We start from the raw sequence: 15607 nt of genomic DNA, 5'->3' as shown, positions 1-15607 counted from the left end.
CCCTACATTTATGACAGTACGATCGTACAGAGAGCCCATTCAACATAGATATTATTATTTAGTATACTATCCGTTAAAAGCTTATTAAAAGTAAAAAACCTATAACTAGTAATCCTAAACTAGATAAGACTATTATTAAAAAAGCGATAATACTTATTAATATATATCTTATATCTCCGCTACTAGAAAACCTATTAGAGACTATTACTATACTTCGTAATAGTATTGCTAACGAATTAAATAACGACGAATTTATCGCCTCCGTAGAAATAATAGAAACTAATTACTAAGACCTTAATTCCCTTTCTACGATTATTAAGGAAATAATAAGTTAACTAGTAAAGTCTTCTTAACCTCGCCGCGCCTTAGCCTAGCAACTACCTAGTTACTACTAAGCTACTAGTAGCATATACTTTTATACTAAAAAAACCTTCCTATCTACTAATATTCTAGCTTTACTAACTTCTCGTTAATTTTCTCTTAGCATACTTTCTACTACTACCTTTTCGAAAGTCCTACCTAATAGCATAGTAATCCCGAAGTCTTACCGTAAAGCGTAAAAAAGCCTATAATAACCTTAGTAGGAATAAGCCTTCGAACGAGAGATAACTTAATTTATAAAAAAGGGGGTTTATAAAGTCGTTTACTTACTATATAACGCTAAAATCCTACTTAGTAAGTAAGTATATAATATTAAAACTAATAAAAATAATGAAATCGTATGCTATAAGGCTTAATATATAGTTTATAAAAACTATAAGAAAGGTAACTAGTTATTATAAAAGGTTTATACTATAATTACCTTTACTATTATAACCTACTTTTTCTTCGTAGTTATTATACTTCTTAATCTTAAATATAAAGTATATAATTTCGATACTGCTTTCCTAGCTGCCTCGATTTTAAAAAGGGTTAAGGTATACGTCTAGCCTCCTACTAGCTATACTACTATAGATAATAAGGTTTAGCTACTTTATAAAGTACTTTATAAATTAAGAAAATTACTATTTTAATAGTTTCGACTTATTAAAAGTAAAATAGAACGAATTAGCTTTACTATTATTAATAAGGAGGTTTATCTCTTCGTTAATTATAAGATTAAAGCGTATATTCTTATATACGTCGACGATAACGCTATCGCTACTCTTAATAAGCAAGTTATAATAGAAGTTTATCATCTTTTTAAAAAGGTTTATTTTCTTAAAAACCTTAGTAAGGCTATCGATTTTCTCGGTTTCTAAATTAAACGCGATAAGGCTGCTAGTAAGATTTTCGTCTCTTAAGCTAAGTATATAAAAGCAATACTTTAACGATTCGACTTTAATAGTTTAAACGCTATTAAGACGCTTATAACGACTATTAACGATCTACTTATTACCTAGGATAAGAATAAATACTTACTTAATAAATAATAACTTTATATCGAATAGACCGGCTGCCTTAACTTCTTAGTAGCTAGTACTTGCGTTGATATAGCTTATATTGTTAGTAAATTATTATAAGTAAGTTTAAGGCTTTCTAAAGCTTATCTTTATATTATTAAGTACTTATTTCGATACCTTAAAAGTATTATTTATCTTAGTATTATACTTAGAAGTATCTTTATAATTAATAAGTTAAGGCTTTATATTACTATAGATACCTTTTTTATTAATAACAAGCTATTATAAGTCTTAATAGGTAGTTATATCGTCTTCCTTACTAGTATGCTAATTACTTAGAAGTCGAAGAAATAGACTTTCGTAACTTTAAGTATTACGAAGGCTAAATTTATTAATCTTATACCTATAGTAATTACTATAAAATAGATTAGACGTTATCTCTCCTAACTACTTAGCAAACCTATTACTATGCTTATTATTATATTTATTAATAATACTAATAGCTATAATAACGTTATAAACCTACTTAATAAGGTATAAACCTATTATATCGACGTCTGATATAAATAGATTATATAGGAGGTTTATATTGCGAAAAGCATCAAACTCCGGCTTATCAAGGGCGTTAATATAGCTGCCGATAGACTTACGAAGCTACTAGTTACGGTTAAACATAAGAAATTCGTTCGTTTATTAGGCATAGCAGAGGGATTAAATTAAGAAGGGGGTTTAGAAACTATAAGACTATTAACATTAAGACTTCGGGATTCGGAGGATTTCATAGCCTCCTATTAGCTAGGTCTAACTAGTAATTAACCGAGTTTTCTAATAGTTGAGAACTCCTCGGATTTGGAGGAATTAGGACTTTTCCTATATTTTCCTATTATTCTTTTTCGCTGAGGAGTCTGAGAGGGGGTGTGGGTGGCAGGCCTCGCCGGCCCGTCACGTGGGCTGACGGCCGCCACCACTGGTCTTAGCCAGCCTCTACAGCCCTCTAGCTAGTTAGTTAGTTCTTCCACCAACAACACCACTTTTCCCATTCTGAGCGTTCTGTGCCGGTTCTCGCCCACAGATGTTGCGTTGACGATGCTTAGCTCGGGATTCGTGAAAAGGTGATATTATACTTAATTAACTTATATTATAGGTTTTTATTAGCATCTAATTATCTACTCATTTAGATTTCTTTGATCTTGGGAGAGTTGTAAGACTTTGAAAGAAATATTATAAGCCTTGTAGTAGTTTAAGTGGCAACCTAAGCTGTAACCATCATAGGGCATGAAATCACTGCAAAGAGGCAATCTGCTTAATAAGCAACGACCCGCCTTGCTAGCTCAATCGGTAGAGCGTGAGACTCTTAATCTCAAGGTTGCGGGTTCGACCCCCGCGTGAGGCTCAAATCCTCACCACGATTGAATTATTCCAATCCTCCGGGTTCATTTTTTTTCCACAGTCATCATTTCTACTGTTTTAGTAACCGTGTTGCTACTTTTCCTTTTCTATACCTGCTCACGATCATTCTACACGGTCCATTCTAGGCCATAGCATGCTGTTACCTTCGGTTGAGTTGTAGCTCATATACCTAGCTGGCTGTATTCCACACAGGATTTCAGTTTAAGTGATTCATTCCCCTGGCTTCTCAATAGAAACATCCCATGATCATTGGTGCCCAAATGCTGAGTTCCACTACCCTCTCGATGTTGTCCATAATTCAAGTTCTGCGTTGCCACACGCTACAACAAGCTAGGGATGATACACAAGTTTCCATCATGAAATGTTAGGGGCGCAAAGCCCCAGACAGATTCCATGACCCGCCAGTATCTCACATCAAGAATTTTCACTAGCGTATCCTCACTGAACTGCTTCTGATGCATCTTCCCAGGACCTCGCACGCAGACGCTTCATCCAGGAAACACCAGAAGCCAAATCCCTCGACACTGCGCCCCCCCAACAACCAACCCTCATCCCACCTCGACATCCTCTAGGAACCCTCAACAGCACACATCGCAGTCCTGGTTTCGATCTAAACTGCTGGGTATCCCCAAAGTCACGCAAAACGTACAAGCGGATCCTCGCTGGAATCCCCGTCCGGGAAATGAACCCACGCCAAGAAGCTTTCCGGTCACCGCGTGCCGGTGCGGTGGTCTAAGCCGAGCGGGTCCCGCAGCGCCGAGACTCTGGTCTGGGTTCGAACCAGAAACCCCCCCCTCTCCCAAAGTTCGTTTTCGTTTTTTTTTTTTATTCTTCAACCACGCTAACAATATCGGAGTATCTCGGTTCATCTCTCTAACATGTCTAACTACCTTAGTGAGTGTGTACCCACCAAGAGGAAAGCCCACTTTCGGGCACTGACACTATGTGACATGACAGTCTCTAAAACAACCTTCTCGATACCACAGACGTGGCAGAAAAAAAGAAAAAAAATGGGGAGGGGTTTTGATCTCAGCGGGAAGATTTCTGGGGAAATGTATGGCATCGATAAGCTTGTGTCAACCCTTGACGAGGCTGTGTTGTGTTTCTGTCTGTGTCCCGTGTCGTCTTGTCTGTCATACTAGTTGTAAGTAAGTATGCCATGTAATACTCTGCCCACAAAAAAAAAAAAAAAAAAAAAGCTTCAAGGTTTTCCCAACCGCTATCCATCCTTGCAAGAAGTGTGTAACACGCATCTTTCTCGTTCCGTAGGCTTTTGAGACTATTCATTAGTCAGGAATGGACGATGTGAGGGGAGGGGGGGCCGCAGTTCGCAGTGCGGGTACAGAAGTAGCAAGTTAGGTTTCCAGGCCTCCCCCCCCCCCATCTCTCTCTCTCTCTGGGGACCTTCCTGGGACGACTACGACCATCTCCCGGGTGACAGGGAGACAGGGAGGCAGCTTCTAATTCTAAACTTGCGTCCGAAAGCTCTCGTAACGTCACGGAAGCTTGGAGCTCAGGTAAGAACCATGATGCTCATCCCTAATCCACCTAATAACCCATGTCCCCTAGACAGGCGGGCCAACCAAGTAGTTAAACTGACGAGAAACACTACACCAAACGTTGGTCCGTGTTGGCGTCTGGTCAGATCAGGTTTACTGATCAACACCTGCGTCAAATGAATTCTTGTCAATCCTTACGCTGTTGTCAAACGAGACTTTGGAAGCCATCACAAAGTAGGCAAGGTAAGGCGCAGCACGTCTCCCTCGAGTGACAGAGCAGCTTCAGCGATCTCAGTCAGCAAAACAGGCTCTCGTGGTAGAGATAGCGTCCGGTATTTGCTGGCCTGGGGCTGGTGTGACGGGCTCTGTGTCAGCGGGGCCTCCCAACACCCACGAGCCCGAGGGCAGTCTTTCCGTCGAGTCCTTGTCCTGGGCAATGGGGCAGACTTAGTGAGCACCTGGATGCCAAGCCCCTCCCCTAATGAGCTGATCAACAAACGGCAAGGTTTGGCTTTAGGTTGTGCGAAGTCGTGAGAAGTAGCTGGCTCTTAGTCACCGCGTTACCTACGAGAGTTTGTGACTTTTTACCGTAGTGAATAGTAAAGGAGGCCTCATAATAACTGATTTTAGGACTACAGTGGTATGTATTGTCATCATCGATGTCACTAGATAAAATTTATCGCGAGATTTTGGCCCAAAAAAGGTCGTCGTCTGGCGCGAGTTCCTTGCCTCGCAGCCATACTCAACTCCGCTTCGTTTGTACATAACCTATGTGCATGTAGGTATGCGTATCTCTTCGTTTCGTACAGTTCCATAGCGTGGCCAAAAAAAAGAAAAAAAAAAGTACGAAAAAAAATAGAAACCCAGTAACAAAGAAAACAAAATGGTGTGCAGTTAGCCTACATGGGCGCAGAAGTTCCAAAAAGGCAAGAAAAACTCTGGAAATACCCCCGTTCCCTCTCCAGCCAAATCCACCGTCACTCTCTTCACTGATGCTCCGAGTAAAAGGCCCTGCCTCTTCTCTCCCTCCTCTTCCCTATTAACTGCCCAGATCGATAAGAGTGAAGAAAAAGCTTCTGAAAAAGTAGAAAGCAATTCTACTTGGAAGCAATGAAAACTCCTCGCTTCCCCTTTCGCCGGGGCCACCCCAGCTTCCACTGCGTCGACCTAGCCTCTTGTGTTTTCAACTCCTTTTACCCAGATCCGGTCTTCCAGCGAACCGTATCAAGAGAACAGAGGAAATCAAACACAACTTTACGCCCCAATCCCCCTTGTATCCATTGCCCGCCCGGTATTTTAGTGCAGACATTAAGGTGTTAACGAAAGGTTTGAGGGGGCCTGTATGGCTACACCCGCTCGAGTTCGAATAGATAGGAAAAGAAAAGTGATGTAAAAGATCGAAAAAAAGTATGAACGGCAAAGATAGAGTCTATAGCCTTGTCGATACATTATTGTACAAGAGAGCCGACGTTTGATTCGGGGAATTTGATAGTCTTCAAGAAGCCATCTAAAAACCATCGCATCGTATAAGCGGCTCGCATTTGTCGTTTCCGTGATTTCGTGAACAGTCATGATTTGTTGCCTAGGTTATGTTGCTGCGAGGCACATCGAATGCTCGTACATAGCTCCCCAGCCGCGAATCTGACGATTTTGATCCACTGATAACAGGTCTAGTTGCTGGAACCCGGCTCCTCATCTAGATGATGTTTGCAATACTCAGCCTGTCCTGAGGCCGTCCCTTAGCGCTCGATGTCGGGCTGTTGCCGGTGCTTCCCTCGCCACCAGGTACTATGCTCGGCAGCATCGGGGCAGGTGTGCCTTCGGGCTTGATTCCAGCAGGCAAGGCGGAGGACCAAGTCGCAGACGTTGGTGTAGGAGTCGAGTTACCTGATGCCAATCCGCGAATGGCTGTTTCGAGACGTTCCCAACCGCCCCACTCCTTAATTTCCTCCTCACTCAGACCAGTCCGCTGCTCCATACTAAAGAGACCGCTACTCGCACCGCCAGAAGCCGTTATGGATACAGGCGAGGTCGGAGAGAGAATCGCCTCTCTCTCGCCACCGGTCCAGATCCAGGCAGCGTCTGGGGCTGCCTGCAAATCAGCGCTGACATATGCGAGAAGCTCCTCATCGTGAAGGAGAGCCTCTTGCAACGGGGTGGGGCCAGTGCGGTTCTGAGGCAGAGGAGGCGGAGCAAACGGTTTTGGTGGTGTTGTGCGAGCAACAAACGACGCATATTCGCTGCGTTTGGTGCTCAGTGCCGAGACGAAGAAGGCGAGAAACCGACCACAAGGGATAGCGACATCGCGTCTTGCATCGATGGAAGCAAGGGCACGTAGGCAAGTAGTCGCATGATCCCAGTAGCCTGCGAGCAAGAGGAAGAGGGCACAGCGGAATGTGTGCGTCGTAAGAAGAGCTGTAGCGCCATCCGCAAGGCTGGGGGTAGCGCGTGAGAGGAGGGAGGCTGTTTCAAGAGCTGTGTGAGTGCACTGCTCCATGGCAGCAAGTCGTACATCGGGTGGGCTCGTTGGTGCAAGATTGTGGCGGTGCAACACGAGACGGGCATGCAGCAGATAGGTGATGGGGTTCAGAAGATGAGGAGCGATCTGCCCTGTGCTGGAAGTGTCACAAACCGGTGGGAAGGCTCGAAGACAGGCCACAAAGTGTTGGTCGAACGTTGCGAGTCTGGTCGGGGCAACAGCCGGGGCGGCCAATGTTTTGATCAGGGACGAATATGACCGGATAACATTGATCAGGGCCAATAGGGAATGGTTGAGAGGTTCTCGACCAGGGGGCACCATTATGCCGCCTTCGTGGATGTAGTGATCATCGACACCTGCTGGGAGCGATACATCGCAGTCAGAATCGTCAATCAATACAGGGCGCCCAAGGTCGAGTGCCAGGCTCCGGTCCAAAATGTAAACGGTCCACCAAAGTCTTCGGCGCATTTCGCCCTCGATAACGGGCCAGGGTCCAGACTCCGAGTACAGGCCAAGGTCCTGACCGGCCCGCACCGCGGTTCCCAGCCAGGTCCACGCGGCCGACTTTTGGTTCAGTTCGTTCAAGCACAACGTAACAAGCACCATGGCCCGTACATTGTCCAGTACATAATCGTTGTTCCACGGGTCGATCATGTTTCTGGCAACCTCCAGCAATTCGGCTGCTCGGTACGAGCGATGAGAATGGGGGTCTTGGCTGAAGAGGCTCCCTAAGGCAAGAGCTGCGAAGAAGGCAGAGAGCCATGCCGGCTGTACTGACTTGGTATTGCCGATTCGGTAGAGATCGTCGACTCCCGTCTGGAATGTTGGCCAGTGTAGGATGGGAAACATGGTGTGCGCAGAGCCGTAGTAGGCGTGCAAAAGCTTGTCGGTTGTCTGCCTTGGGGGTAGATCTGGCCTCGGTGGATCGAATAACGGCGTCGAAGGCGTTTGGCGATATTGCGCAGGAGGCTTCCAGATCCCCCGGGAAAAGATGCGCATGTTTGACCTTGCTCTTGCCAAATCGTGCATCGGTGCAGGCCGCTTCCTCCGCTTTGGGTCGGTACCAATTTCTGGAAGCTGAAGAGGTAGCTGATCAAGACCATCGTGATCAACGTCCATTGCTCCATCCCTCTCCTGGAGCATTCTTCTCATGCTGCCATTCTCCCTTCTGAGACGCTCCAACTGTTTCTCCAGGTCTTGAACCTGCTTGATCGATGACATCCTCCTGTTCGTCTCCTTTGTGAACTGGCACTTGACGTTACGGCTCGAACATTCTGAGCAGCTAGTCGTTTCCGTAGCGTCGCATTTGACCTTTCTTTCCCTACATGCGTCGCAGCTAGGATCTTTCCGCCTTTGCCTGTACGCTCTTTTTTGTGCTTGGGAAATGGGGGGCAGCGAGGCAGCTGAAGGGCCTGGAGTGCTTGCCACGGACTCAGTTGAAGGCAATGAATCACGCCCCATCATTGAGCCCCCAGTTACCGGCGTGTACGGCGTGAAAGCGCTCTGGTTGACTGGCGGTAAAGGCGGAATGCCTATCGGTTGAGGAGGGGGGGCCGCCGTCGTCCTTGGCCCTGTGTTCATCAAGCCTCGGGGGATGTACTGGGCTGGCTGCTTCGGAGAGGTGGCAGAAGAGACGGAAGATGAATCATATGACCTGGTGGAGGGATTAGGAGACCTTGGATACGGGTTGTGCGACGATGCAGCCATGGCTGAGCGCTGTTCGAAGGACCAGTACTCGCGCGTTGGGTTCAAAGGAGTATCCGCGGGCTCCCCAAGACGATGAGCAAGGGGAAGGCGACGCTCCACAAACATACAGACGGATATTTCGGTTTGTGTGCGACGACAGGACTGATGTGGTTCTAGGTGAACCCGAAATATGGTCCGGGGCGGAACGCGAGATCCGGAACCACCTTTGGGATACGAAAGTGACGTTCGCTGGTCAAAGGCTGCTGAGCACTTGACAGCTTTGCTTGTTCAGTTCCAAGTCCCTTCTAGCAACCGGGGGTCAGGTGAACTGCAGTCCTTTTCGACAATGTGGGCGGGAACCCGGGTTTCTGCCGATATCTCGTGGATCTCGAAATAGATGACTTGTTTATCCAACTTCTGCCGCAGGATTAAACGACTGCAGAGATAAAGGAAGAAGAAGTAGTAGAAGAAGAAGAAGAAGAAGAAGCAGCAGCAGCAAGGTTGTAGTATACGAAACCGCCGTTGATGTGGTGGTCAGCTAACGAAGATCTGTTATACAGCACCTGGATTAGCGAGATGCTCTTCAATGTCCGTCAAGATTTGTCGTTGATGTGATTTGCATTGCCCAGAACCAAGTTATGAACCAAGCATAAGGTAGCGAGACTGGAAGCTGACAGTCTCGTTTATGGGCAAAAGGCGTTTAAGAAATCGAGCGGCAAGTCGAGTTGGGCGTGGGGATGAGAAGGGTAAAGAATGACAAGATGTGGCTGCGAGCGATGGAGACACAAATGGGGAGTGCGTCTGGACGGAGTAAAGAAAAAGCAGGTAGGGTAGAAGGACAAGGGAGGCTAAGGCAAGGCAAGGCAAGGTACAGCAGTCTTGTTTGGGTCGTCATGTCACTCAACGGGTACTGTACTAGTGCCGGGGGTTTTTAAGTGACGATAGAGGGTTTGCGGTGCCATCGAAGCATCAGGTCTGGATCCGGGGCTCTCCGCGCGTGGAAGCAGAATCGGAAATATTATCTGGAGTGGTGGAGGGCTTGACGACATCCCTGCAACTACTAGCCCAGGAAGCAAGGAGGACGAACAGGGCTGTGGAAGATGCTCATCAACCAAAGTAACTAACGTGTTTCGACCGGAGAGTGGGCGCAACCGGGGTGCCAGGGTCCTGGTTCAAGAGGGTAAGGAACCCAGGAACCTCGGACAAGTCACCAGGAAGCCCCATGATCCCTGTGCTGAAGCGTCGACACCCAGGATTTGATGATGGCGAATCGGCAACAGCTTCGAGAATAAGGTCGCCGTGCCGCGACTCACTGACATTTCCCGTCAACAAGCCCACTTGGACTCGACCAGGGTGTGCGCTCTCAACTTTTTGTGCAGAAAACAGGGGAGGCAATATGGCCACTACTGCTGCTCCCCCCCTCTGTAAAAGGCAAGGATTACCTTAAGGGGGCTTGACAGGTTGGCTTGACTTGATCGATGTTACTTGTGTTCTGTGGTCAAAGTGACTGCGCAGTTGTGCCCTTCTTCCTTTCCACCCATCGGGGACTTTGTGCAAATAGTGGGCGTAATTACAGAGAGAGATAGAGAGAGCATCATAGTCGACCTAAGCTCTTAGGCCCCCTTGATTGTAGAGAGGAGGGAATAATGCGCCTCTACTTGTAGGAGGAACTCACTCACATGCAGCTTGAGTTCCCAGGCCTGGGGTAAGGGGGCTTGCTTGAAATGGATATTGAGTGAAAGCGCAGGAAAGAGTTCAGGTATGTACAGCAGATGGTGTGGTAGAGGATGCAAGTGTGTGTGGATGGATGGATGGAAGGATGGATGGATGGATGGGCGAATGTACCATTGTACTACTCTGTAGTGCAAAATGTGTGGATGGGTGTCGCGCGCCCGTCGTTGGTTCGGTTGTCTTTGCTAGAGAAAAGCCTGCAGACTCCGCACATGAAGCTCTTCCACTTCTGCATTTGGTTGCAGGAGACTTGTTGCTGTTGGGAGTCGGCCGGCATTCTCTCGGGTTGTGCCATCAACATCTAGTGGGCTGAGGGCCTATTTTAGGACATGATGTGCATCTGGAGCCTTTCTAGCAACCTTTGCAGTACGTTGCAGATGGGCCAACTTTGGTCCAGGTCGGTCGCTTCAATTTTCCTCTTTCTCTTGTGTCATTTCGTTTCTTCCCTCGCCTCGTCGGGTTACAGTCTACTAAACAGCCGACCGATAGAGGAGGCGACAGCCCACCAAGGCGGTGTACGTGCGCTTGGTGAGAAGGAGCCGCTAGGCCGTTCGCCGGGAGCCATCGTGCCATCGAACATTGATCTTCGGGGCTTTTTTTTTTTTTTTTTTTCTTCCCTTGCTGCCACCTGCCGCAGCGAATGGATTGGCGTCAACGACGACAGGCATGGCTCTGACCATGTAATCGTGACCCGATCTTGTCATAAAATCTGGCCTAAGGGTTCTCCGTGATGTCCATGGTATTGCTAGCGAGCTATATCAAATAACACTTGTACATTATCTGGGAATAGATGAATAGACCAACGATTGTGTTGGGAAGCATGGCGTACGTGTTTTGGTGTAGAATACAAAAGGATTGAGAAAGGAAACTGAGCCATTTTACGTACCAACCCCCAAAGACGTCTTGACGTGTCTTTTGGGCCTCTTTCTTAAGTTTTGTAGTGGGAAGGGGCAATTCCGTTCCCGCAATCGGATTTGTCTTGGTTACCAAGCTCTGTTCGATACGTTTGTCGCGTGCGTTCCGCCCGGTTGACGGCTGGTTCTTGACCGTTCTGCAACTGCTAAACTTGTGTAGCGTTTATTGTTGAGACCAACATGCAATAAGCATATTTCGGTGGCAGAACCGAAAGCCCGATTGACGTTTTATCTCTCCGAGAGCTGTCAAAGGACTGGCGCAGACAGGGCTTCAGCTACGGAAGAGCAGCCGTAGCTCCCTCAAACGCGTGGCGTAGGATGATGTCGGCGAAGCCCTGTGTTGGGGAAGAGCGAGAGGGGGAGTCAGCAACCAGGCCAGGGGTTCTCACAGCGTGCTATTCAGCACCTGTTGACCGATTCGAGGCTGCTCTCCGGGCTGTTGGCTAGGGGTTGATATTGGTGGGGAGCGACGTTGCAGGGGCGGGAATCTGCAAGTTGCCGCAAAAGAACACGACCGGCCGGTCCACTGGCCACGCAAGAGACGTGATGCCGCAAGGATCTGTCGAGCCCACTACTAGAAATAGCAGGGTGAAATGTGACGGCTTTGGCAGGCCTAGAGCCGACGGAACCGCAAAATGGCGAAAAACGAGCTCCCTTCCAACGTACGCCACAACGTTCCGTGACAAGGGTTCAATAGGTCGGCGTGTTGCTGGTATCCAAGGATTGTGAAGGTGTGCGTGCTGCAGTGGAAAGACCAGGGAAAAGGAAAAGGACCCAGATTTGAGGCGCAATTCTCGCTCAAAACGTCTTGATTCGTGACTCGTCAGGTCTTTGCAAAAATGAGTTTCATTAGCGTGACACCAGCTGTCTTCTTGACTTGCTTGTGTTGATATTGGTTTGGAAGGAAAAGGTAAATGTCGTTGTCGATTTAGAAAACCCTTTTGGTGTGAAGAGAAACAAAAAGGCTATAGTCGTGGACCACCTTCGGTACTCTCAGCAACGATAACTTGGGCCAATCTCCAATTATTGGGCATAGATTTGTCTCGTCTTGGCATTGGCCGAGAATGGAACTCAGCTGGCTCCAGGTAACAAAGATCGCGACTCGTATATGGAAACTAGCCAGGATTACATAGGGGTGGATAAGGAGCATGAAGTTGAATATGATATGATGGTCGTGTTAAGGTGGGCGGCAATTCTGATCTTCAAGCCAATAAGGCAGGACAGATATTACACGTAAGGAGGTCTCTATAGTTGACGAACAATAGTTGTAGAAGCCAATGCACAAGAAGTGTGTAATGGGGCCGTACACCAGGCTGGCTGGCTGGACAAGTGGCTATGGTATCTAAGCACAAGCAAGGGGACGGAAAACTACGTGGTCAGAAGGGAACACCTTCCCAGTAATAACAAAGGAGGGCCCCAATTCTGATCAGCAAATCAATGTGTGTCTGGTCCCTATGCTGCGCCGTTATGTAAGATGAGCTGGGACAATGGCAGTGATGGTGTAAGAGAGATGGCAGTTCGGTGACCCCACACACCAGTATAGGTCGGGGCGGGACGGATCAGCATCGCGCAGAGCCAAAGTATCCTTGAAAGGGTGTGTGTACGAGAGTTTGAATTGCAGATGGTATGTCGTCGTCCTGTCTTCCTCCCATCAAGGAGTTGATCAAACGCACCAACAGGCTCGGAAGAGGAAGGTCAGAGAAGACGGGTACTAAGAATAAGCCACGGCTGGCGAGGGGAAGCTGGTAAAGTGAATTGACACAACCTTCCTCTTGCTGTGGGTGTCAAGTGGCAGATGGAGGTCAGTGTAAGAACGACAACCCCACAAGCGCAGACTTGAGTTGGACTCAACGGGGTTAGGAGGTGGGCGATTTTTCAGTTCCCGGTTCCAGAGATCCAGATCTAAAGCACGCCAAACATAGTGACTACCAGTAGACGCCGGGGCCTCTCGTAGGTACGGACAAATAGCGTCAAACCTGCTTGGTTGAGCACCCCGGCGTGAGCCTGTCGGAGACTGTCCGATGTGTAAGATGAGGCGCCGTGAGGAAGAGGTAAATGGCGGTGGGCTGCAGGTGTGCGGCGATGGTAGCATGCGTGTGTCGTCGAGAATGGCGTTTGGGGCGCACACTAATGGCATCTAACGCACACACAACTCGTCGTAGCGTGCCATTTTTTTTTTTTTTTCCTTCCATGCGGTACCCAGTGCTGAGCTGTGTACTATGCCCAACGGCCTTGAAGAGCCGATTAAACGAGACTGAATTGCCAACCCACCAAAGAGGTGGTCTGGCCCACACACTGGGGATATTGGGGCCATGAAGCAAGGCGGTGCTAGGACTTGGAGCAAGACTCCAAAAGATGAAGGGACTCGAGTCAAGATGGTAACTGTGTTGTCCAGGGTCCTGGCCCTTGGCCACTCTACTCCTGCCCACGTCTGTTCCCAAAGGAAAACATCAGTGGGGACTTGGGGCCAGCTAGGGCAGGGGTATGTGGTTTGTGTGTCTCGAGCGCAAAGCCTGAGGTTTCCACAACTGTCAGTGATTGATGCTGTACTAGTAGACAGAGCCACGTCCCGCGGCTGGTTACTACAAGACAGAGCAGCCGGGTGGCGCCCCCTCACTCCATCCAGCCTTGTACTGATGGCGTTTTTTGCGTCTACTAATTTGCCTGGGATAAGAAGTACAGCGTGCCTCTCGCGGGTATTGTCAAGATAGGCAAGGTACCAGAATACAGATGCACATGTCATGGCGGCGCTAGTCGTTAGGCATGCAGTCAGTGTGGCAGCTCAGGACTCAAGCGTGAGGCCCCCGGGCCGTGAGACAGTCTCGGTTCGCCCTCAATGAAAGATTGAGCGGCGGCCATCCATGGCGGGAGGGGGAAGCTCAGCCGCTCAACCGGCGAAGTCGGCCGGGGGGAGTAACGGCAAACTAAACGGACCTCCACAGCGGGCTTGTTGAGTTCCGCCCGTATTTGCGTGGAGAAGGGGGACAAGCTGGGATGTGCGGAGTCGCAAAATGAGCGTCTATAGTGAGAATATAGCCGAGGGGCTGTCTTGAGGAGCACTAATTAACCGAGTGCAAACTTTCCTTTCTTAGAGGTTTGGCCAGCTATTGGTTGGATTGTACTGTTCCATCGATGGACGATGCGTGCTCGACAGTATTGACAAACGAAGGTGGGCATTGACCGCAGTGGCGGGAGTGACGTACATTTCCATGGAGTTGGAAAAGCAAGCAACGAGTTGACATCAAGATGGACCAAGGGGGTAAGAGACGAGACAGGCAGAGAAGAAAAAAAAAAAAAAGAGAGAGGTCAGCGTCAGTGCCAGAGTCAACGAGCGTTCAGAAAAGACAGAGACGAGGGGTAAGGGCTGGAGCCGGGGCCAGGGCCAGGTTTCGACTCCGAGTTCCGAGTTGGTGCGTGGGAGGGTGCTAATCCGTGGCGTCGTCGTGGGTTAGATCTGTAGCGTATCCATTGGCCGTGCCTCTGTACCAGATTATGAGTCCAGCGGGAGCTCCTCTCTGGCAAGGCGGCGGTAGCGAGGACGGTTGTCTCCTCTCTTGCTGAAGGGTTGGAAAGCTTGAGCAAAGCTACGACTACACAGGCACAAGTTAGTCCATCCACGGTTGTTTCAGAGGCGTCTCCAACAGGCTGCTTTCCTCCTTGAGGAAGTGGTCAGTATATTGTGGAATTGACGATTCAGGGTAGGGGAAGGCGGAGAGAGAGCGAGAATTCATCAGCGTTCATCTGGATGAAGAAAGTTGAGAGTCTGAGTGTCCCACATCTGCAGAGCAAAAAACCCAAGCTCGTCCGACTCGCGCCCATTTCCCCGTGCATTGCTGGATGGATTGAGAGCATTTCAAGAATAGCAACAGGTAGAAAGTCATTTGATATTATCTGTTTTGATTAATCGGGCGAAATCGGACCATGCGCCCCCTTCTGTTTTGAAGCAAGTTGGGATTGGGAGGGGAAAGGTGCTGCAGCATTTCTTGATCTGAAGTTGGACTTCGCTGCCTCAACGGCGTCTCTGCTTTGCCATATTCCGTTTCGCTTTAGCTTTCTTCGCTTGCGGTTAAGAGAGTGATTACTTTTGCGCATCTGACCCAAGTGCAAGGAAGTAGGCGGCGATGAAAGGAGGAGGCATCCCTGTGTAAAACAGAGTTTGGCGGACCATATTCGGCCCCAAGCGGCGGCGGTACTGATGATGGAATTGCTGGTAATGGTGGTAGCTAGAAATAGATCATCAAGAACGGCAACGGTGGATTCCGAAGGGGACGTGAAAAACTGTCGGCCCCTACGTAGACTTGCTAGAGTAGAGTGATACCTCTCAAGGCGAAAAGAAAAACCGAATAGGATCGCCTGCATTTGCCGTGAAAATATGGGAATGGAACTCGGCATTAGCTTGATTGTGGAGCAGGGAGCTCTGCTGCAGGTGTGATGAAGATGGGCATGATCGGCCAGTAGAAAAACTGAGAGGAGATGAGGAGTTCGAGACCAGACTCCAGCTCAAGG

The 15607-nt window shown here is 48.4% G+C and overlaps 1 protein-coding gene across 1 annotated transcript; it reads right to left on the bottom strand.

Annotated features, from left to right (window-relative positions):
• Window positions 1-5987: 5987 nt before the first annotated feature.
• On the bottom strand, window positions 5988-8582 carry CTRU02_204397 (transcription factor; the record flags this gene model as incomplete). The annotated part of the gene is made up of 1 exon (XM_036731354.1): window positions 5988-8582. The coding sequence occupies one exon, from the start codon at window positions 8580-8582 to the stop codon at window positions 5988-5990; it is 2595 nt and encodes an 864-aa protein (XP_036577014.1).
• Window positions 8583-15607: the final 7025 nt, after the last annotated feature.

This window comes from Colletotrichum truncatum (genome assembly GCF_014235925.2).
Source record: "Colletotrichum truncatum strain CMES1059 chromosome Unknown Contig_0002, whole genome shotgun sequence".
NCBI lineage: Eukaryota > Fungi > Ascomycota > Sordariomycetes > Glomerellales > Glomerellaceae > Colletotrichum > Colletotrichum truncatum.
This window is presented reverse-complemented; position numbering and strand designations above follow the sequence as displayed.